General features: G+C 33.7%; 2 protein-coding genes across 2 annotated transcripts; both read left to right on the forward strand.

The window, feature by feature from the left end:
- The first annotated feature begins 11,762 nt into the window (after positions 1-11,762).
- On the forward strand, positions 11,763-12,507 carry LOC109004888. The gene is made up of 2 exons (XM_018983594.2): positions 11,763-12,130; positions 12,312-12,507. The coding sequence occupies exons 1-2, from the start codon at positions 11,797-11,799 to the stop codon at positions 12,368-12,370; spliced, it is 393 nt and encodes a 130-aa protein (XP_018839139.1). The 5' UTR covers positions 11,763-11,796; the 3' UTR covers positions 12,371-12,507.
- Positions 12,508-23,179: 10,672 nt separating this feature from the next.
- On the forward strand, positions 23,180-23,932 carry LOC109004889. Its single transcript, XM_018983595.2, has 2 exons — positions 23,180-23,602; positions 23,723-23,932. The coding sequence occupies exons 1-2, from the start codon at positions 23,215-23,217 to the stop codon at positions 23,785-23,787; spliced, it is 453 nt and encodes a 150-aa protein (XP_018839140.1). The 5' UTR covers positions 23,180-23,214; the 3' UTR covers positions 23,788-23,932.
- Positions 23,933-24,556: the final 624 nt, after the last annotated feature.

Raw genomic sequence — 24,556 nt, forward strand, 5'->3', positions numbered from 1 at the left:
TATTAACAAAAATATTAAAAATTTTAAAAATTTTAAAAAAATATGATGTGTAGAGGATGAGAGGTTGTGTAGCATTGCTCCTTAATAAAATATGCATAAGCATATATGATCGCTCGAAAACGGTCCGCACATTCACGTGGTATGAAGAAAAGTTGGAAAATTAAATTGTAGTTTGGATAATGAGTTGAGATGAAATGAAAAATAAAAATAAAATAAAATATTATTATAATATTAATTTTTAATATTATTATTATTTTAAAATTTTAAAAAATTAAATTATTTATTATATTTTATATAAAAATTTTAAAAAATTATAATAACAAAACGAGATAAAATACTTTTGAAAAATTCTATTTCTAAGCCTCATACACCACACACCAATCTTTTTATGATTTCTTTAATTTTATTCTCTTACAAAATATGTGATATATAGATTATGAGTAGAATAATTCAATTATTTTAAGAATAATAAAATAAAAAAAACTTTAAAAAAATAAAAAAAATTTAGTGTGTGGTGTATGGGCTTATGAATAACAATACTCAATACTTTTACAAGGGTGGTGCTGGAGGCTGTAGTATTATTTAATATATATTTTGTTTAAATAATTTTTATATAGATTTTTTAATATTTTTAAATATTTTTAAAAAATAAAATAAATTTAAAATATTATTAAGAAAATATTGTTTTAATCCAAAAGTAAAAGATATATATTAAAAAATACTTTCTTAATCACGAAGTAAAATAAAAAATTATAAAAAATATTTTTTTTATAATTTTTTATTTTACTTCATGATTAAAAAAATATTTTTTAATAATATTATGATTTTTTAAAAAAATATTAAAAATAGTCATACTACAGCCCCTGTTGGGAGCTCCCGTTGAGCTTAACATGTACTTTTTTATGTGTAATTTTTTAATTTATTTTTTATATAAATTTGTTTTACACTTATAAATATTTTTAAAAAATAAAATAAATTTAAAATATCATTAAAAAATACTACCTTAATCAGAAAGTAAAAAAAAATTATTAAATATTAATTTTTATTTTACTTTATAATTTTTATTTTATTTTTTAAAATATTTAAAATTATTAAAATATCTATATAAAAATAAATTAAAAATATATATATATAAAAAAATACTACAGCACCAGCGGGGCATGTATCATTTTCCCTTTTACAATCGAGCCAAAACGTACGGTACGTTGATCAGAAAGAAGTACGTACGCAGAGAACTGGTGGAACTACAGTAGTACTGTAAATTTAATTATATGTAGATGGTCCAATATTATATGATATCTTTATTTATACTTTTCTTTTGTACGAAAGTTATAGATGAGCAAGAATTAATTATACTTCATTAATGCTCGGTCATGCATGCACGCAGGTATATATGACAGCTTCATGCATGCATTCATTTATTATATATATATATGAATAAGTTATAAGTGTACTTCAATTAATGCTTATAAGTTATAACCATGCATGCACGTTTCCTTGTTTTATATAATATATTCTCTTTTCTTCGCCATCCATTTACAATTATATATGGATGGGAACACAATTGTATGGACGAAACTAGATGAGGAAATTTCATTTACTTTTTGTTGAAAAAATTTATTTTCAAGTTTGTTTATGGATATATTAAACACATGCATTAATATTATTAATGTGCATGGAAATCTGTTACATTAGCAAGCATAAAAAGTATTTATCTTCAAATTTATTATAACTATAATCATGTAGACCTCAATAATTAAGTGATATATTTATAACACACTAACTTAATTAATTATAATAATAGAACTCTTCCTAATTATTAATATATTTCCCAAATCTATCAGCATATTAATGACGCATTCAAGAAGTTAGAGTAGTCGATGACTTAATTAATTGTGTGGAGTAATGAAACTTTAAGGATGCTCAAAACATCAATCTTCATTTATCGCTCAGTACTTATTATCACCAAAGAGCCAAGTCTATAAATAGGGCCTCCGTATTCAAGCTTTTCAATCAAAGAAAACTTCAAAAGGCCAGGGGATCAATAGAGTGTATATATATATATGAAAAATTTTATTTATAATCTTTATTTAAAGATTTTATGTGTAAATTCTTTATTAAATAAAAAAAATATTATTTTAATAACAATATTATTATAATTTTAAAAAAATTTAAAGATAAAATTAATTAGACTTATAATACAGTCTCCATTTAAAGACTGTATATAGCATTGCTCTATATATATATACATACACATACACATAAAAGATGTTACGCGTATGTTCAATTGAATGTTTTCTATGTTTTTATCTTGTTAATAAGACATCTTTTAATTTAGAAAATTTTTGTAAGTAGATAAAAAAGTTACAAATTTGACTAAAATATATATTTTTTTCTTTTAGCCAATCACTCATTATTTGAAATCTACGTTAGATTAGCTATCACATACTCTATAATAATAAAATATTATTATTTTTTATTATTAATATTTCTTTAATTAAATTATATATATGAACATTACTTATATTATAATTTATTATATGATAAAAATTATTGTATTATCATTTATTTTGGAAGATGCATGATAGATGCTTTGATCTGTCATCTGTGAACACAAATTAATTTATAACATTATCTATTTTCATATCTAACTTATCAAAAAAAAAAAAAATCTATTTTCATATCTAAAGCTCAAAAACCTAAAAGCCCAACTTCCCTAATTTTAGACGAGAAGCCTATCTCTCTCTGCCCCGTATAAACTCTCATCCTTTACATTAAAAAAATTTATTAAACAAAAATAACATTCAAATATGACATTTATTTATTTCAAGAAATACAATAAATAATTGTACAATAAATTTCAATTCAAGTGTAATGTTTCAGAAGTCGGGCCCCATGATGAATTAACAATTTTATTTATTTAATCTCTGCTCGTTGATAGATACAGAGCTCAAGACGGTCGTACTTCTTCTGAGTAATTGCTTCCTCTTACCTCGTTGCAGCTTTTCAACCGGTGGTCTCTCCCACTTCCAAAATGTAAAAAGACAACAAATACTTTGCAAAATGAAGAAACAAAATAAATGACATGAAAATTCCTTATAAAAACAAGGATAAAACAAGAAATATATTTTAATAGATTGATTTATAAAGTGGTCTATCACATGTTAAAATTTAAAAAATAAACCCAACCTTCAGTTACCTAAACGACATCATATTAGATGTAGGAAATCTAGATTTTTATTTACTCTTATCTCCCCTCTCATCTCTCTTTCTTGCGCCGACCACTCCAGTGTCTAGATCCCTTCTCTCTTTTCTTCCTCCCTCTCTCCCTCTCTCTCCCTAGGGTTGAACAAAAAACTCAAAAATTCGACCTGTTTGAGATTAAAATCGAAAATGGGTATTACCCGTTACCCGATTTTAACCTATTTCGATTTTAAGCCCCGTTCATCTATTTCGATTTTAGTCTAATGACTAGGGCTGTGCATAATTGGGCCTAAGCCCGACCCGTCCGCCAGAACCGACGTCTCCAACCCGTGAGAGACGGGTTCATCGGGTCATATGCATGATGCTGGGTTTTAGTAAAAATAACCCGTCGAATCCGCCCAAACCAACTGAAGACGAAATCACTTCTGAAGACGAAGACGAAGATGCTCCTCTCCACTGCGGAAACCTAGTCATTGTCGCCGTTCTCCGTCTCCTTTCGCTGTCGCCGGTTGCAGCAATCATCTCAGATGTGCGTTCTCTCTCTCTCTCTCTCTCAGTAAGATTTAAGTTTTAGAACTTCGTTTGGTGCTCTGTGTGTTCTCTGTTTGGTCCTCTATTTTGTGGAGCTTGAAATGGGTTTATGTTGTTAGTTGGCCTCTAGAAACAATTGCTCGAGCTTTTGGTTTTGATTCTCCAACATGGTAACATTGTTTGTTACACACTGAGTATGAGTGCTGTCTCCATAAACCCATTTTTGGAGAAGTGCTCGGGTATGATTTTAGTCATGTTTGGTTACTGTGGAACATGTACTTCTTACTTCTTCTATTTTTTAAGCAAATTTTTGGGCCTTGTTATGTTTATCTGTTTTTAGGGTTTTCAATTGCTAAAAAGTTTTGTTTTTGCTGGTGAATTCGATTCTCAATGCTACTTTATTACCTATCGATTGGAGAAATGTTAGGGTAGAACGTAGTGAAGGGTTAGATAGTATTGGTTAGATAGTTTTGTTTTCATAATCTGGTCTCCATTACCATAAATTTGTGGATGTGGCTGAATAGCCATTTTCCTCAAGCACTTGTAACCCATAGCAGAGGAGAGCATATTCTGCTATTTAATGTATCGAATGCAGTTAGCTTTGCTATTTCAAGAATAGTGCATATGTATGCTTTAATGATGTCTTTGCTGTTGGGTACTAGGATTTAGTTATTAGATATGTTGAGCTGAAAATAAGTTTTTTTTTTTCTCTTATTAATGTTATCCGAGAATGTAGTCTTTGAGCATGATTTGAAGTGTCTGAAAAAATTGAACTCTTATAACGTTTTATTTGTTTACATGCAGGTGCATGCAAATAGCTATATCTAATATTTCGGAGGTTTCATTTGCTTGTGGGTCTCATGGTAGGTTCAAAAGTCCTTACTATATTTGAAATTGGAAGTTGTCTTTATTGTAAATCTGAAGATTCTGAACCACTTTTCTGATTGGATTCTTTTTTTGATATTTTCATCATGAGTTCTTTTCCATGGGAATTGGATGTTGATGCATGTTTTTGCTGGTTTATCTTCTGTTTTTCCTTTCGAAGCACCCTTTTTTGACTGGTGCACTGATCTGCATTGGCCTATATGCATGTTGATGTGGACTATATATAGCATGTTAATGTTCATATTTTTGTAATTTAGATAGTTTTTGTAATAGATGGCTTATGTACATTTTTTTTATTAGTTCTAATTTAGATAGTTTTTGTAATAGATGGCTTTGTAATAGATGGCTCCTTCTTTTTATTAGTTCTAGTTCTTTTGGTTTATTTTTTGGAAGAATTAATATTCTTCTTCTTTTGGTTTTTTTTTTTTTTCATTGGTTTATGTCAATATTTTTTTGATGTCTTTTGAGATCTTAGTGAACCAGTTTTGCATGCTATATTCATTTCATTAAGCTGTAATTTAACACAGGTCAAAAAAAAAAAAAAACGAAGACCTGACCCGACCCGGTATTGTACGGGTCGGGTCGGACCGGGCTGGCGCGCAAACAGTATCGGGTCGGGTCGGACCGGGCCCAGACCCGGTTGGAGTGCATCGGGTTGCAGCCCTACTAATGACACACACATATAAATAAGATGGCCGGTTAAATAAAGTGGTAGCATGCATATATGCATAGATATGATCGCTAGAAAATGGTCCGCACATTGTGGCACGAGGAAATCTAAAAGAAACGGTGCATTCAAAAACATCGACGTCTAAGCATATACATAGTGTAAATTCTTTTGTACGAAAGTTATGGGCAATATAATATTAAGAATAATGCTACATGGACGTATACTTTTATTTATAAGATTTATTTTATTAATTTTCTCTTAAAATTCAAAATATGTATAAATTGATTGGCCTAAAACGAAATTTAAATGAGTTATTTTTAGTTATAATATCATAAAATAAAATTATTATATGAAATATTTTCAAACTTTTCAATAAAATGAGATTTTATTTAAAATCTTTAAATAATTTTATGTTTGACTTTATATTTAATACAACAATTTAAAATAAGGTCTCAATGCAAATCTTATGCCTCAATTTAACAAGATGTTAATAAACTTATTTAAAAATATAAATAATTCATGGTATTAAATTTAGTATTAATATGGGGTCTTGCACACATAGGAAAATATAAAAATCATTTAAAATTTCATTTAATGAAATGGTTTTTATTTTCTATCTTTTAAAAAAACACCTTACTTTTATTTTTGAGAGCCTTAGCCAATGACCTAAATGTCCTTACTATTGAGTTGGCTTTGATCTCAAACTTCATGATTTTTAATTACATTTGATATGTGAAAAAGTAACTTTTTTTTTGTAAATTTTTGTTAGGTAGTGTTGATGTAGTAAAAATTGCACAACATGTTGAAAGGAGAGAACGAGTCATTTTCAGCCTACTAAGTCGATTGGACCTTGATCGATATTGTTTAGTGCCCTTGACAGTATTTTAGTGTGACTGTACAGTGACAGTATATACCCCATAAAAAATAAATGTAGAAAAAATAAAGAAAAATATAAAAATTTACGTAATTCAAGACTAAACTTACGTTCACGGGATTTTGGGTCGCTCATCTTGAGAAGAATAAGAGAAAGAAGGCGAAGTTGAGAGACAGCGTATTTTGGTCATCCGGCTGAAGGCCTTTATCTATTTCCTGTTGCTTGTATGGTGATGGGACTGGACCCATTGGCTTGTGTTAGCTTCCCTTTTCCCCTACTTTTCCTCTTACCTGCTCTGATCCTGCTGCCACCCGCTTGCTCCACATTCTCCCTTGTTCCCCACTTCTATCATTTTGTCGTGCCTTCTAATGTGGCTGGATGGCTGATCTTATATTAGAGCATCCTCATTGACTTGGCCAAATAAGGAGGTTGGCTAAAATTTGCATAATTGATGTCAAAAACATCCCACATTGAATTGGGCAAATCTAAAATAATTTAAACTTTTGCTACAGTGGTTGGCTAAATATGAAGAACCACAATTGATTTATCAAACATTAAAATACTAATTTCTCACTCCAAACAAACATTAAAATATTAGTTTTTCACTCTAAGCAAAAATACTATTTGGTTTGTAATTAAAAAATTTAGATAGAATTTTAAATGAGTTTAATCAAATATCTTTTTTTATTAGCATTAAATGATTTCTGAAAATATAATTTTTTTAATATTAATTTAATTAGAATATAATTATTATTAACATTTAATTATTATTAATTAGAATATTAATTTAATTAGAATATAATTATTATTAACAGAGATGTTTGGATTCGAAGATGACTTGAGATGACTTGAGATGAGTTGAGATGGATTGTGAATAGTAATGAGATGAATTGTGAATAGTAATGAGATTTGTGAGTTAAAGTTATTGAATAGTAATGAATAGTAGTGAGATGAGTTGAGATGAGTTGAGATGAGCTGAGATGAGTTGAGATGACTTGTGAATCCAAACAAGCCAGTAAAATTAGATAAAAAATAAATTAAATAAAAAATTATTAAATTAATAATATTTTATTATTATATAGAGAGTGAATGGATAATCCAACGTGAGGAGGTTGAATTAAAATGTAATAGGCAAATATAAAACAGTATAACATTAACTAAATTTTAAAAATAAATTTGACCAAACTAACGATGATGCTCTTAAACTTTAACATTTTATCCCTCCACAGGTAGATTATTTTCCTATAATTATTTGTACTTCATTGATTTCTCCGTCATGCATGCATGGTATCATGAGTTAATTTCATGCATTCATTTATATGCATATATAAGTACTTTTTAAGTGTAGTACTACCTCAATTAATGCTTGGTCATGCTGATTTGGGTTCGTAATTAATGTACTTCTTCAGACTAATTGTGGGCGGGCTTTCTAATCTCAATAGATCTTTTTTTAACCATGTTAATTATCTTGCTATATATATATATCTAGTGCGAATAGCCTATCAACAGTATTTTCGTCTAATATTTTTATTTTTCATTTTGCCCCTACTTTAATTTCTAAATTTCGATTTTGCCCCTAGTCTTCTTCCCATTTTGCCCCTCATTCTATTCTTAATTTTCCGTTTTGCCCCTCTTCTCCCCTCTCCCTTCCGTTTCTTCATTTCCTGTAGTGCACCGCCGCACGCCGGTGTGGCCAACACCACCCCGGTCATTATCTTCCCCTCCAACAGGCGTCCCTCCCCATCCAATCTCAACCCCTGTCTTGCCGCCGTTAACCGCCACGAGGAAATCCAAGGCGCGGCCCGTCCGTTTCTTCGTCCACTCCAGTGCGCCGCCACCCGCCGTCGTGGCCAACACCACCCCGGTCATTAGCTTCCCCTCCGGCTGGCGTCCCTCCCCATCCAATCTTAAACCCTGTAGTGCACCCGTTAACCGCCACGAGGAAATCCAATGCGCGGCCCGTCCTTTTCTTCGTCCCCTCCAGTGCGCAACTGCACGCCGGCGTGGCCAACACCACCTGGCCCATTCTCTTCCCCTGCGTCCGGCGTCCCTCCCCTTCCAATCTCAGCCCCTCTCGTCCCGCCGTTAACCGCCGCGAGCGAAGCAAAGCGTCGGCTGTGCGAATAGGAGTGTTTTCGTCGAACAAAATTTTTCCTATTTTGCCCCTGATTTTATCATGAATATAGCTTATGTTTTGTCTTCTTTCTTGCTTCTGTCGACTTTTGGTTTATGTCTTTTTATAGTAATTTTCATTGGACTTATCTCTTTGTATTATATTTATTTAATCTTAACTTCTTACAAATATTTTCTTTGCTTTTTTTTCATTTTCTCATTCACGTCCCGTTTAAATATAGAAATATTATCATCTCATTTCATCTTATTATTATAAGAAAATATTTTTAATAATATTGTAAATTTTTTTTAATATTTAAGTGTATAAAAAATTGAATAAAAAATAAAAAATTAACTTTTTTATCCTTATCGAAACCCATCTCGGAGGGTGTAGCACTGCTCTTAGATTTTAGATGTGAAAAATAAGCAATGTTACAAATCGGTTTGAACTTTACAATTGGACTATAGTATTTTTATTTTTTTCCCAATTTGATACCAACTCTTCATAAAATTTTAATAAAAAATCAAAATGTTGAAAATTAAACTTTAATATTGTGCAGCATTTTATTTCTTTTAATTTTGAATTATGTAAATATCGAATTGAATTGTTACATTTTTGTATAAATCTAATTTTTTCCTTTTATTAATGATTTTTGTTTAATGATTTATTAAGAAATAAACTTAAATTTTTTTTTTCATTTCTGGATAAATTGAATAGTTTATTAATTAACTTGAAATTAATTACACTATTTGAGATAGATCTATAGCTTCTAATGTACTATAGTTTGTTTAATTTTTTTTTTAAATGTAAAGGATGAGACTTTATAAAATATATGATTAAATTATTTAATACTTATCACTATAGTTTTAAATTTTAAAATTAACACATTATATATTTATATTGGAAATAACAAATATACAACATGTGCATCCAACTATAACTATTAAGAGTAATAATAGTAGGTTGGTTAGTATAATTACAGATTTTCATAAAGAAATAAATTATAACTTCTTAATAATTTAAAAATATAATATGTCATTATTACCATTTTATTTAGCCAAGTGTGAAAATGTTAAATAAATTAATGTTTTTTAATGTTATTATTTCTTATAGTGCTTCTGTTTTAGTAATATTAAAAATGGTTATGAAAACTTTTGAAATAAATTAAGATGATCTAGTTTACATTCTTAAATTAAGAGCTAAACTGTCTTTGAACTAACGCAATGATTTAACATTATTTGTAGTGCTGAATAATATCGTCTAGAATATGTTAATATATATTAGAACATTTTTAATTTTCTCATTCTCTTAAAATTTATATAATGTTGGTGAGAGTTAGATGAGATAAAATTTTATAAAAATTAATTGAAAGAGAGAAAGAGTTAAATAAAAAATATTATAAAATTAAAATATCATTAGACACTTAGATTATAATTTTATAATATTATTTTTGTTTTCAAATTTTAAAAAATAAATTATTTGAAATTTAAAATTTTGAGAAAGTTGTAATGATTATTTTAAAAATTTTGTATTTCAGTTATGTTTAAAAAAGAGATGAGATATGATATGAGAATTTTGGAATAAGATCTATTTTCAAATAGACCTTTATTTGAAAATAAGTAAGGGATGAACAGTGTTCTCATCAATCTCTCTCTCTTTTTTTTCCTATTTTTCTTATCAAATCCGGTTCTCTTATGTTTTTGCTCTTTTGCCGATTATGTGAGTTTGGATACTGAGGTTTTTTTTTTTTTTTTTATAGGTTAGATCCTAATTGAGATGAGATTATTTCATCTGTTAGTTAGAATATTTTTTCTAATGTTTTTATTTTTTTACTACAGATTAGCTGCTTTTGCTCTTACTTTATTGTTCGTCAATCCGGTTGTTATCAATTTCCTCTATTTGCACTATTCTTTTATTTGTCATCTACTTTTTGATATGTTTTCTTCTATCTCATTTGAAAAATATTATTCAATTTTTTTATATTTATATAAATGCGCATGTAGTCAAGATAAATTGTTGATATTATATGTTTGTTGCATGAATATTTCCTTTCCTCATGGTGTTGATTTCTTTTAATAGATTTATTCTATTCTAAGATCTACTATTTCATTTGGTTCACTTAATATAATTTGTATAAAATTATTTCGAATTAATTATTTTATTTTTTTGCTTTTACTATAAATGCTTATAATATTTGTTATGCATATATGTTGCCATATATACATATTTACCCACATCTTTGATATGTTTTCAAATGTGTTTTAGATTACACTCTGAAATTAACACAGAATTGCTAATCTTCCTTAACTTTAAGCCGACTGGTAAGACGACATTATTAAATGCAAAAATATATTTAAACATTATTAACACTAATTCTTTTTAATTTTATCTAACATCTTCTATGAATAAACTTTGAAGAGCGTGAAAAACATCCGACAATAAAAAATTAGTATAGTACTTAATCAGAAGAGAAAAAATAAGAGATCCACTAGAAAAAAGAGAGAGATATGCTGAGTTGAAAAAATTTTCAAGTAATAAAATACGAAGGCAAATAGAGTCTCAGCATGCTCTCTTTTTATTCAAACAACAATAAAGCCATTTATATAAGAGAGAATGAATCGTCTTCAAATATCAATTATTCTAAAACTAATGTCCATAACAATACATCTACTTCAATGTTGAGCGATCATGTTTATTCATAACCATTTATTATTAAAAAACATTTCCTTCAAGTTTTTTCTCATTTTATTCAATAAATATTAAAAAGAAATTCTTCCATAAGTTAATTATCTGAATGTTTTAAATGTCTCTTTTCAAACTTCTCGCTCTTGTAATATATATTTTAAAAATATCTATACATAATTGTGACTTAATTCTTGTAAATCGTTATATTATAGTTATAAATATTCTACAAATTGTGTGTATAATGTGTTGTAAACAAAAAAAAAGTTTTAAAAATATAGATAAAATTATGTCCAATTTATAGTTAAAATTTTAAAAAATAACAAAAATGATCAACCGGGCAAACGGGCAGGGCACGTTGCCCTTACTAGTATATATTCAACTACAAACCGTGAGATTTAGTGGGAGTACTTGTATGGATGGGACATAATGGCATTAATGTGAAGGAAATTAGATGCAGAATTGTATTTTTTTAAATATCTATTTACAAGCTTGTTAATTTATTCATATATTAAACACATTATTGATGGTTTTTATATTTATATTTTAGTTATTTTACATCTATATTAATTAATATGTACAGAAATAATTGATGTATTTAATGATCCACACGAAACTGATCTTTCAGCATCTTAAGGATGCATTCAAGAAGATAGAGATCTAGTCAATAATTAATTGCGTGGATTAATGAAATCTCCATGAATGCCCAAAACGCCAGTCTTCATTTATTGCTCACTTATTAATTACCACCAAAGAGTGCTTAACTCTATAAATTGGGTTCCCTATTCAAACTTTTTATTGAAAGAAAGCTAATGCAAAGGTGATAGAAGAGAACGAATGAGGAGAGTTGTAGCAATGATGATTGTTCTGCTATCGATGCTTGCGCTGGTTTTAGCGCAAGTATCTCCGGGCGAGCCAACACCCATACTACTCCCTCCTCTGACTCCCGTGCTAACACAAGACGCACCAAGCGGTACTACTACTGGTCAGGACTGTGATACAAAGTGTTCTGCTGAGTGTTTTCTTGCTAAAAAATTTCCAAAGCATTACGCGGCTTGTTTAGACCATTGCAAGAAGCTACACTGCAACTATCCTGCAGATCTCTCCTATTCCATCTTCAAGTGCACCGTTACTTGTCTTGACCCCACATCCACCAAGCTTGCAGCCTCCGGTATGTATATATATTTATATATATATATATATATATATCTATATATAAAAACATAAAGAAAAAAAAATCAAAATCTTAGTACATAAATCTGCTACATCTAATATATATATAGAAACAAATGTGTTTATGTTTGTTATTATAGTATACTAATCTTTGGTTAATTTTAATGTGGCAAATGCAGACAAAGTGAACGAAGATCGGGTGGAAGCTTGCTACAATAGCTGCAAGAAGAATGTTTAGTATTTAGCTAGCATGCATGTGCTATACATGTCAGCTTGTAATAAAACAAAAAGAAACAACTAATGAGATCATGCAATATATGCATCCAATTATTATATAAATCTGAACTAATGCTAGCTTGATCAGTTTATACTGTGGATCAGCACTTTGGGTGTTAAAATTAGTAAGTCTTAATATATATGCCAAGCTAGCTAGAGGGCATGCATTTCGTAGTGTGTGTGTATATAAATATAGAGTTAGAAAAACACTACTATGCGGCTATGCCCAGTACTCCATTTGACCGCTTGTCCATTTTTTTTTTTTTTACTTAGTGATTAAAAAAGTGATTTTAAATATATTAGTGTATTTTTTTAATTTTTTAAATATATTTAAATATGTTAAAAAAATATGAAAAAAAGAGTGGGATCCACTAATAAAAAATTAATTTCTTTTCATGTGGATCTCATATTTATTCATTTTTTTTAAAACGACTGCACGACATTTACACATTCACGATTGCAAGTATCATTTTTGGTAATATAATTTTATATGGCTGACAAGTAATTAATTGAATCCCCATAATAAATATGGCAGCTCACAACCTTAATTAACCGGAAGACCAATGAATCACTATTTTTTATATCTTCAGAGAACTACGTACAAGCAATTGATAGATTCCGACCCTGATGATCATGATCTGTTGCATTCCGTCGTTAAATCCCTTATAAATAATTACTTAGGAACTCATTGACTAATCTTTTCTGGATATCATGGGGCTGTTGTCGTTAAGTAAGTCATGACAAACGTACTTTCCCCATGCAGCTTGTTACCAACCGGCCAACTCAGTTCACTGATTATATATATAGCAAAGCTCATCTAAATCTTTCTTTATGAAGAAGGAATAAGATCATAAGGGTTCAAGGTTCTTTTAATTAACTTGTTTTCTGAATTCCCATAGATAATTATCTTAATTAATGCGTAATGACCGATAGGGATAAGGTTAGAGCGCCCAAATAATTAATGGAAGTTCCACTGATTGCCAAAATTACTTCAAACGCCTTTTATATGCATGGTCCACTCATACATGGCGAAGTTTTTCAAACAACTATGAGATCATGGTTTTGACCACTCATCCATGGCAAATTTGCCAGAGTACTATATATGAGATCATGATTTTGCATGCGGTACCTCAACTTGTAAATTGACAGTACTGTTTGAACAGAGGAAGAGAGTGTGGATCAATACAAGCTGGCCGATATCACACGTACAGGGTAGTTAATTAATAGGAATTTGGATATGTACTATAAAGACCAGAAGAAGGTCAAAACACCCAACAAGTTGCGTGGAAGTTCCACTAATGGCTAAAACTTCAAACACTCATTTTCTAAGCCCACTCATTCTTGACGAAGTGTTCCAACTTCCAAGTCTAGCTGTATCATGACTTTTTTTACTCATAGCTGAATTAAATTTGTCTTAACTTCAGTTCCAAAGGAAGAGAATTTGGAGTGAATAAAGACAAGATGAGAGGAGTTACGTTGCTGATGATGTCTGTGCTAGCTAGTTGTGGAACATGTAGTACTGGATATTGATGATTATGATCTTCCCCCCACTCGCCATCGCCCAGCACCAACACCCTCTCCACCTCCCCCTCCCCCACCAAAAGAACAACCTGACCCGGCCTAAATGTGCTAATTCCCGGTATATATAGATTATTGAGCTGTAGGCGTAGGATTCGGATGATTTATCAGAAATGCCAGGAAATATGTATAAGACGATGCAGGACTAGATCACTTACCGTCCCATATATATGCATAGTCAATTCCACCAGTTTGGCTCAGGTATTGACCCTCTTCGGCTCCCCCTATAAAAAGTATAATTTGTATTCTCAATGCAGCTAGCTTACTGTACGCACAACAAATAGTAACAACTAAAAATTTCATATTGATCAATGGCTTAAAAATGTAGTTGATTTACAATTTATTTCTTCAATTATCAAATTAGTCATGAGTGTTTTTAATGTGGCAGCAAAAGTAGATCATAAAGCGGGAGGGGAAAAGTGCTACGTAACAACTAGAAGAATAACTAATGGCTTCATGTATCTGCAATAAAATAAAGAATACTGGGATGCATCTAGCACGTGGTATATATATAAATATATATATATATATATATATATATATATTCTTTTTCAGAGAAATAAACTACTGATTTTTTTTATTTAAATTATTATGTCAAGTGCATCCCGAGACTAATGCACCCAGAGCCGTTCCCTAGTATGTGTAAATATATATATATATATATATGTATATATAAAAGGCTTGTAAACGCTTCTCATATGATTGGGGCATGTTTTGAATACAAAAAGTAGTTAAGTTGTATTTTATTACCGTCGCCTAGCTACATGGTCATGTTGTCATGAATCATGTTATCCTTAATTAACGGCATTATATAATTTATACTAATGTTTCTAGTTAAGTGGCTATTGGGTACTGTCCTCTTCTTTTAAAAAAAAAAAAAAGTGGCTATTGTCGTTATTGACAAATGTATTTACCTTTTCTTATACAAAGTACCCTACACAGCGTAAATGAATCCCGAACTCAATTTACTCAGAATAACATGAACCTACGTACCTCGCTCGATGACAACTCGACTATTTTTTTTTAAAAATTCATAAGCTATGATGATAGTTACTAGTATATCTCATAGTCTCTGTGTCACTTCTTCATTTGATAATCACTGATTGATCAGTAGAAAGTTAGAGCACCCAAATAATTAACTAGAACATAGATTAGTGGAAGTTCCACCGATGGCCAAAACTTCAATCGGCCAGCTAGAGTCCACTCATCCATGACAAGGTAATTTTCCAATACTAATTACTATCATGAGATCATGGTTTTGTGCTCAACTTGCAATTAAATTAATTATGACAGTGTTTACAATAGAGGTAGAATACTGAATGTCGATACAAGGGAATTATTACACGAGGATCGGAAAGTTAATTGGAATTTGGATATGTATTGATGACAAAAAGGTAATTAGAACACCCAATAAGTAATGTAGAAAATCAATGGAAGTTCCACTCATGACCAAAACTTTCAGCATGCAGTACTACTCATTGATCTTGATAAAGTGTTCCAACTTCCAGATCTATAAAATCATGGTTTTGTTATTCAAACCTCAAATTTTCACATTTTGAGTACTAAAGGATCGAAGAGAGTTTGGAGTGGTTGAAGGAAACAATAACTAAGATGAAGAGAGTTACGATGTTGATGATTTTGCTGATTTTGTCTGTGCTAGTTGTAGCACAAGTAGTAGATCAGGATCAGGATCCTTCCCCTCCCTTAGCACCCAAACCACCTCTCCCTATCCTTCCCCCTCTACCTCCAGCTCTCCATCCCCGTCCCCTACCGCGCACACCACCTCTCCCTATCCTTCCCCCTCCACCTCCAGCTCTCCATCCCCGTCCCCTACCGCCCACACCTCAACGTTATCCATGTGGGTGTGGTATGAGTTGTTCGCCTGTGAGTAGGCAGGGATATCGTGTTAATTTTGCTGTTTGCTATAGTATCTGTATACAACGATGCAAGAGGCATCTCCCATAGCCAATCCCACCAGTTTTTGCTCAGGTATTGACCATTAATTCCCTCTTTCCCCCATGAACAAAAATAATATTCAAAGAAAATATTAATCAGTACAGTTTTTGATGTAGCATATTATATGCAGCAGATGCAGATTAATAAGTACGTAAAAGGTTCAGGGGAAACTCCCACGAACGTACGTATAGCCTCTGTAAGAAGAAGTTCTGGCTTGGATTTGCAGTAAAATAAAGAACAAGATAGTGGGATGCATCTCATATATAAATAATGATTCCTATATGATTGGGGTATGCATGCTAGCTTTGAATATAAAAGTACTATAATTATCATCATCGACTACATGCATGCATGCGCATGGTGTTCATGTACTCCGGAAACTTGTTACCCTCGACGGCAATTATATATATAATATATATATATATATATATATATATGTTGTCTGATTATAAGTTAGTTCCCAACATGCAGTACTTTTTGTTTTGGAGAAGAAACATTATTGGATAATGTCAAATTGAGTTGGTAATTTGTAAAATTTCCATGGCTACCAAATAATTAACAGGAAGCTACGCACGCTTTGAACTTTTGAATTATATCATCATTTTTCACCTTGCATGCATGATAAAGTACTATTGTAGTTATTAATTTATATCTTAAAACTATTATTTCATAGAAGTTTTATATATAGCATCCAAATCCATTAAGATCCGGCCATGCATTTAGATTAATGATGACTTTTATAATTTGCAAATTAACTGAAAAAATAATCATATTTATACTATCTATATATTTACCAGCTATATATATTGATTAATGACGTTTATTTACCAGCTTAACCTGACATCAATAGTAGGTGGTCGCTATATTTTATACAAGAATTAAGTGCTGTGATAGGTCCCAAATGTATAGAACAGAAAATACTAAAGGAAATTTGTATTCTCTTCGGGTGAGAATGTACCACAATTTGACTCAATAAATTTTTTCGATGATTTCATTCACCATTCACGTCTGCTTAAATAGCAGAGTTAGGTAGCTTACATCTCGAAATAAAAGGAACGTGCAGACTAAATAAAAGGAAACTTGCGGACTAAGCGGACTAAGAACCGAAAATATTGCTCATGAAACAGAGCATGCAACAAATAAAACAGAACGTAAAATGAAAATGAAACTAGCATAAACGTAAACGTAAGTACTGAAGACCCTTTCTTCTGCAGACTCGTTCTTCCGCTTCAGACGTTCGTGCGTGCGTCCTGCGCGCTGACCCAGTCGGTTTCGTGCGTTCGTGCGAGGCTTCATGCGCACTTCATGCGTAAATTCCTGCTGACCCAGTCGCGCCCCATGCATTTCGGTTCCTCACGTACCAGATCATCCCAAATATTTGAGATTTGGTTTATGGATTCTTGATGAACGACGTGGCCTATCAGTACTCCCCCCAACCAGCGGATCCTTGTCCTCAAGGATGGTATGCGAGAATTTGTCTAGTAATGCCGTAGTGGGTTCCCAGGTGGCTTCTTCCGTGGGCAAATGCTTCCATTGCACTAAGCTTTCTTCGAGAAGCTGTCCTCCTTCATCTGAGATGGGTGGCAACGCTGTCGGCGTTGGCTCTTTATGGCCGTCATGCTCCCTGTATTGTTTAAGTAGCGATACATGAAACACCGGATGAATGCGTGAGCTTTCCGGCAATTTTAATTTGTACGCCACTGGTCCACATTTCTGTAAGATTTCGTAGGGCCCGTAAAAACGAGTAGCTAATTTCTGATGGGCCCGTTTGAAAGCTGTTTGTTGACGGTAAGGGTGTAGCTTCAACAAAACCCGTTCGCCGATGTCGAACGAAATATCCCTCCGCTTGGTGTCTGCAATTTGCTTCATTCGATTAACGGAGCTGGCCAAGTTACTCTTGAGTTGTTGGAGTATTTCATCTCGATTGAGTAGTTGTTGGTCGACTTCGTGAACTGGGGATAGTCCTTCTGTATACGATGGGATGGCAGGAGGCAGCCTGCCATATAGTGCCTGGAATGGAGTCATCCTTGTAGAACTATGATAGGTGGTATTGTACCAATATTCTGCCCAAGGTAAATAAGAACTCCATTTGCGGGGCCACTGGTGCACGAAACATCGCAGGTATTGTTCAAGGCAGCGATTGACTACCTCCGTTTGTCCGTCGGTCTGTGGGTGGTATGCGGAACTGAGCTGCAATTTAGTACCTGACATTTTGAAGAATTCTTGCCAAAATTTACTAATGAAAATTGGATCTCGGTCACTAATCACGGATTGGGGCATTTCGTGGAGTTTGACAATTCCTTCTACAAATTTATCTGCCACGGTTTTAGCAGTAAATGGATGGGTCAATGAAAGGAAATGCGCTGATTTACTCAGCCTGTCGACAACCACCATAATTGTGTCCTTGCCTTGGGAGATTGGCAGACCTTCGATAAAATCTAAGGATATGTCGTCCCACACTCTACAGGGAACGGGCAATGGCTGAAGGAGTCCTGCAGGATTTAGTGTTTCGGTTTTGACCTTTTGACATACCTCGCACGCTTTGATGTATTCTTGGACTGATTTATGCATGCAGGGCCAATAGAACTGCTGCCTCAATCGTTTGCATGTGCGTAAAACGCCGGAGTGTCTGCCCATCTTGGTATCATGAATCTCATGCAGCAGTTTCTCGCGTAGGGCTCTGTCATCTGGAATGACAACTTTGTCTTTGAAGAGAAGTAGCCCATGACGCCATTTGTATGGTCCGTTGGGTTGGTCAGTTGCCAAACGACCCTTTGAATTGACGTACGGATCTGTCGCTGCGGCTTGCTTGATTTCCTCCCATAAACTGGCTTGCGGAATGAAAATTCCGTGAAGAATAGGACTGCCCTGTTTACGGGATAGTGCATCTGCAGCTGAATTTTCACGTCCAGGGCGATACAGTATTTCATAGTCATATCCGAGAAGCTTTGCTACCCATTTTTGTTGTTCTGGTGTGGCGACCCGCTGTTCCAAAAAAAACTTGAGACTGCGTTGATCAGTTTGAATGTAAAATTTCTTACCCAGAAGGTATGGGCGCCACAAACGTATAGCCTCAATGATGGCTAACATTTCTTTGGCGTACGTGGACCAGGCTTTTTTTGTCACTCCCAAGGCTCGACTCATGAATGCTATTGGTTTGCCTTGTTGGGATAATACAGCTCCAATTCCGTCGCCGGAGGCATCTGTCTCAATGGTGAAGGAGTCGTTGAAGTTGGGCATTGCTAATGTAGGGGTTGATGTCATGGCCTGCTTAAGTGCAAGGAAGGCAGTCTCAGCTTCTTCGGTCCACCCGAACTGGCCTTTCTTGAGGAGGTTGGTAAGTGGCCGAGCTATAATGCCATAATTTTGGACGAACTTTCGGTAGTACCCTGTCAGGCCTAAAAATCCACGTAGATCTGAAATATTAGTAGGTCGTGGCCATGCCACCATTGCTGCTATTTTATTTTTGTCCACCTCGACTCCTTGGTTGGTAACAATATGCCCCAAATATTCCATTTCCTGTAGCCCAAAGGCGCATTTACTTGCCTTGGCAAAGAATTGATGTTGCCTCAATATTTCTAAGGTTTGCCTGACATGCTCTAAGTGTGCACCCCAATTAGGGCTATAGATCAATATGTCATCAAAGAAAACTAAGATAAATTTTCTAAGATGAGGACGGAAAATGGAATTCATAATGGCTTGAAATGTAGATGGTGCATTACATAAGCCAAATGGCATAACCAAGTACTCGTAATGTCCATTATGCGTTCGGAAAGCAGTCTTAGGAATATCAAGAGGATTTACTAGTACTTGATGGTACCCAGCCCGTAAATCGAGCTTGGTAAAATACGTGGCACCATAGAGTTCATCTAACATGTCTTCAACAGTGGGGATTGGGAATCGATCTTTAATTGTTGCTGCATTGAGTGCGCGATAATCTGTACAAAAACGCCAATTGCCATCTTTTTTCTTGACCAATAATACCGGCGATGAAAATGGGCTAGTACTTGGTTGAACAAGTCCTGAGTTTAGCATTTCTTGGACCTGTTTTTCAATCTCATCTTTTTGATAATGCGCATAGCGGTATGGCCGCACATTTACTGGTTCGGTTCCCTCTCTCAATGGAATGCTGTGATCAATTTCACGGACAGGTGGTAAGCTCGACGGTTCTGTGAAGACATCCGAAAATTCTTGTAGCACAGCTTGCATGCTCGGGTGTATCTGGTTTTGGATTTCTTTATTGGTGACCTACATGCACAAAGCAAAGATGGTATGGCCTGGGCAAACACCTTTGGATAATTCTTTAAGAGTTGCCGCTTGAATATCTTGGCCATCGATTCCCACCAATAGTCTGGTCTGGTTCCCCCAAGAAAATTCCATGGTCATCTTTTTCCAGTTGCACACCACGGACCCGAGTAGTTCGAGCCATTGAATTCCCAAAACTAGATCCAATCTTGTGAGTGGTAGAGCATATAGAGTTAATGAGAATTTGATGCCTTGCAAATTTACTGGTACCTGATCGAACCTCCTGTGGCATTTAAGATTCTCGCCGTTAGCTACCCGCACAGTGAAGGTTTTAGTTGGTATCACTGGTAATCGAAGTAGGTTGGCCATACGCTCACTAATAAAATTGTGAGTTGACCCACTATCGACTAGCGTAATGACGTTGTGTGCACCGATTCTGGCAGCCACTCGCATGGTCTTGGGTGCTGTCCAACCTGTTAATGCATGCAACGTAATTGTTGGATCGATAGGCCCTTCGTGGTTCTCCTCTCCGATTGGTTCTTCATTTTCACCATCACAGACAACGTTTGCATCTTCATCGTCTCCTTCCAACATAAGAATCTGGGGCCCTTGACATTTATGCCCTGCAGTAAATCGTTCATTACAGTTGAAGCATAGGCCTTGCAGTCGTTTTCGCTGCATCTCTTCCCAACTTAGACGTCGAACTGGGGCAACAGGTGCTGTTGGCGCTGTTCGGTTTAGTGGTGGAAGCGCTAGGGGGGCCCGCACTGGAGGTGGAGATCTTATGAATCTCCGTTGTCTTGCCAGCTGGTCATCTCTCATGCGTGCGAAGCTGATGGCCTCTTTCAAGGTTTAAACATGCGAATCCCGTCTGAGATGTCTGTTCGTAAACCACCCATAAATGTTCCGATCAGCGCCTTTTGTGTCCAGCCTCTAACTCGATTGCCCAAGCGTTCAAATTCCCTCTGGTATTCACGCAAGGAACCCGTCTGTTTAATCCTTGAAAGGGCTTCGTCAAAATCTTCGCACTCCGAAGGCCCAAAGCGAGCCCAGAGTTCATCTTCAAAATTTTCCCATGAGAGAGCGCGCCCTTCTTCTTGGAATGTTCTGCAGATCCATTGCCACCATTGGTTGGCCTCTCCTTCCAAATGATAAGAAGCCAAAGAAACTCTTCGAGCTTCTGGAGTATTTTGAAATTCAAAAAATTGGTTCACACGATTGAACCACTCCGTCGGATCATCTCCTGAAAATTGAGGAAATTCAAGTTTTGCAGTTTTGGAGGATACCACCATACGTCCCCCGTCGTGGCCTTCTTGATGGTGATTAGGAACTTCTTGGTTGGCAAGCAAGACATCGGAAAGGCGATTGAGAGTTTCTTCCATCTGACGAAACCTATCGGTCATGCCGAGCTCCATCCTATGTAACCCATCCTGCACTCCACCAAGCCCGACCTCCAACTGCTCGATACGCTCCTTATTGGTTCCCATTAAAATGAACCTGGCTCTGAGGCCAATGATAGGTCCCAAATGTATAGAACAGAAAATACTAAAGGAAATTTGTATTCTCTTCGGGTGAGAATGTACCACAATTTGACTCAATAAATTTTTTCGATGATTTCATTCACCATTCACGTCTGCTTAAATAGCAGAGTTAGGTAGCTTACATCTCGAAATAAAAGGAACGTGCAGACTAAATAAAAGGAAACTTGCGGACTCAACTTGCGGACTAAGCAGACTAAGAACCGAAAATATTGCTCATGAAACAGAGCATACAACAAATAAAACAGAACGTAAAATGAAAATGAAACTAACATAAACGTAAACGTAAGTACTGAAGACCCTTTCTTCTGCAGACTCGTTCTTCCGCTTCAGGCGTTCGTGCGTGCGTCCTGCGAGCTGACCCAGTCGGTTTTGTGCGTTCGTGCGAGGCTTCATGCGCACTTCATGCGTCAATTCCTGCTGACCCAGTCGCACCCCATGCATTCCGGTTCCTCACGTACCAGATCATCCCAAATATTTGGGATTTGGTTTATGGATTCTTGATGAACGACGTGGCCTATCATGCTGACAAAAATTTATATTTACCGATGCATACATAAACCCTGAAAATATAATGTAAATGCGGGCAAATCATTTTTTTAATAGCACGTAAAGTATACATATATAGTTTCTTTCATAATTAATCAATTAATCTTAAAGATGCATGCATGCTGCTTCATAAACATGAATAATTAGCTGGTAATTAAAACGATAGCATATATTAATATCAGGCATGATGATCCGTACGTGGAAATGCATGGCTCGCTCATTGTGGATTGAGAAAAAAAAAAAAAAAAACTATGCGTTTGGAAAGAACTAATTATTTGTAAACGACCAGCTTGTTGTGTGAAAAAGTGTTTGATGAAAATTAACAAAATTAAATGCTCAGCACATTAAAGGTACGTAATACAACCTTACTAATTATGAATCTGAATCTGCCTTTTATGACAAATAATTTATTTATTTAATTAGCTGAATCAGATAATATATGGTCATGCATGAGCTGGGCTTAAGCTAAATTTCTCCTTTTGCATTAATTGATTAGGAATATGAAATCTCCTAAGAAAATCCTATTCATTATTGTTTTAATTATCATCCTTTCATTGGCTTCCCTTTATATGGCCTGGCCGCATCAAATGATTTGAAGATAAACAAAAATAATATTTATAAAACACATATTAATTAGTATATAGTTACAAATTAACTAAAGAAATAAAATTTATTAAATTCTCCAACATATTAATGGAATAATAATCATCAATTGTCATAAAGATATATAAGACATTCACACTCCATTAGTAGAGATTAATGAGATTTCCAAAGATGGCCAAGACCTCATATACTCATTTATTATTAATTACTCATTTATGACAAAGTTCTAGCTATTCCGAGTCTATAAATAATGGGCTTGTATTCAACTTCTAGATCAAGAAAAACTCCGATATACATATAGCTAGCAGCTAGCACAAGACTGCAGATCATTGGAGTTATGGAAAGAAAGGATATCAAGAGAGTAGGGATGATGATGAGGATGATGATGGTGTTAATTACCATGCTGGTGCTAGCCTTAGCACAAGTTAAAGCTAGTAATCCTATTGTTCCCCCTCGAATGCTCAGAGAAGAGAGCAATCCTCCTCCTTATAAATTACTGTCAACGCCTAATTTCCCTTCCAGTGCCTCTCAATTATCTGATTCCCCACCAGCTGATTGCACTGAAATCTGTGCTCAACGTTGTAAGCCTCTGGAAATTTTTCCTCCAAAATTCACGCTTTGTTATGAAGCTTGTATGCTATTATGCTCGCAGTCCCCTTCACCATCTGGCATCTTTGACTGCACGCTTGATTGTGCAGAATCCATGTCAACCGGTTCCCGTTCAGGTACTTGCTAAATCCATATCCATTTCTTAATTAGAACATGCATGAATTTTAGAGTTGCTTTGATTATTCCATACTAATAATGCTTTGTTGTTTTTTTTTTTGTTTGTTTGAATGTGACAGATGCAGAAAAAGTGCAAGACTACATCCATACCTGCTACAATACTTGCAAGAAGAAGGAGAACTAGCATGCTCTATTTTTGTACTTCCAATTAAGAGAAAAAAAAAAAAAGGAAAAATAATGAGAACCATGATTTGATCTCATGATATGACATGATCTTTGAATCTAAGAGTTGTGAGCTGTATTTTGTTTCTTGCTTTTGCTAAGCCATATTGTTACCAATAAAAACTTGGATCAGTTATTACCTAAAAAACCTGTTTTTCACCCTTTATGAGATGACAAACAAGTATCAAAGAGTCTTCTGATCCCCTGCTTTACTTTTATTGGGGATTTTTTATTTTTTATTTTATTTTTATCCTACTCAAGTTGTCAAGCTCCATGATCTTATATTAGTTTCATGAATAACTTCGCCTAATAATGATTATTAGCATAATTGTAATTTGTAGAGCAAGTTCCATGTGCAATATTTTGTAATGTTGAAGGCGGGAATTAGTAAAGGCCCAAACCCCAAAAGGTAGTTTGCACGCCCAAATTAACATCTAGAAAGAGATTTGCCACTCCCACACGGTTTAATTTCTTGAAGTTTATATAAATGACAAGTTGTTAATGACTGTCGGATAGAATTTTAAAAAATTATTTTAATATAGTGTATTACATTGAATAATTCTATTTGGCCTTTTAAAATAATTATACAATTTAATGTATTACTCAAAATTATATAAATAATTATAAAAGATTGGATAGAATCTTTAAAAATTATTAGAATATACCGTATTATATCTATTATACAATAAAAATAATTTTATAATTTAATTTATTATGTCAAATTATGTAAA

The sequence above is a fragment of the Juglans regia genome, chromosome 7 (genome assembly GCF_001411555.2).
Source record: "Juglans regia cultivar Chandler chromosome 7, Walnut 2.0, whole genome shotgun sequence".
NCBI lineage: Eukaryota > Viridiplantae > Streptophyta > Magnoliopsida > Fagales > Juglandaceae > Juglans > Juglans regia.

Coding starts and splice junctions, on each gene's coding strand:
- LOC109004888 (XM_018983594.2), top strand. CDS start 11,797: ATGAGGAGAGTTGTAGCAATGATGATTGTTCTGCTATCGATGCTTGCG. Junction 12,131..12,311: donor CACCAAGCTTGCAGCCTCCG/GTATGTATATAT, acceptor TGGCAAATGCAG/ACAAAGTGAACGAAGATCGG.
- LOC109004889 (XM_018983595.2), top strand. CDS start 23,215: ATGGAAAGAAAGGATATCAAGAGAGTAGGGATGATGATGAGGATGATG. Junction 23,603..23,722: donor GTCAACCGGTTCCCGTTCAG/GTACTTGCTAAA, acceptor TGAATGTGACAG/ATGCAGAAAAAGTGCAAGAC.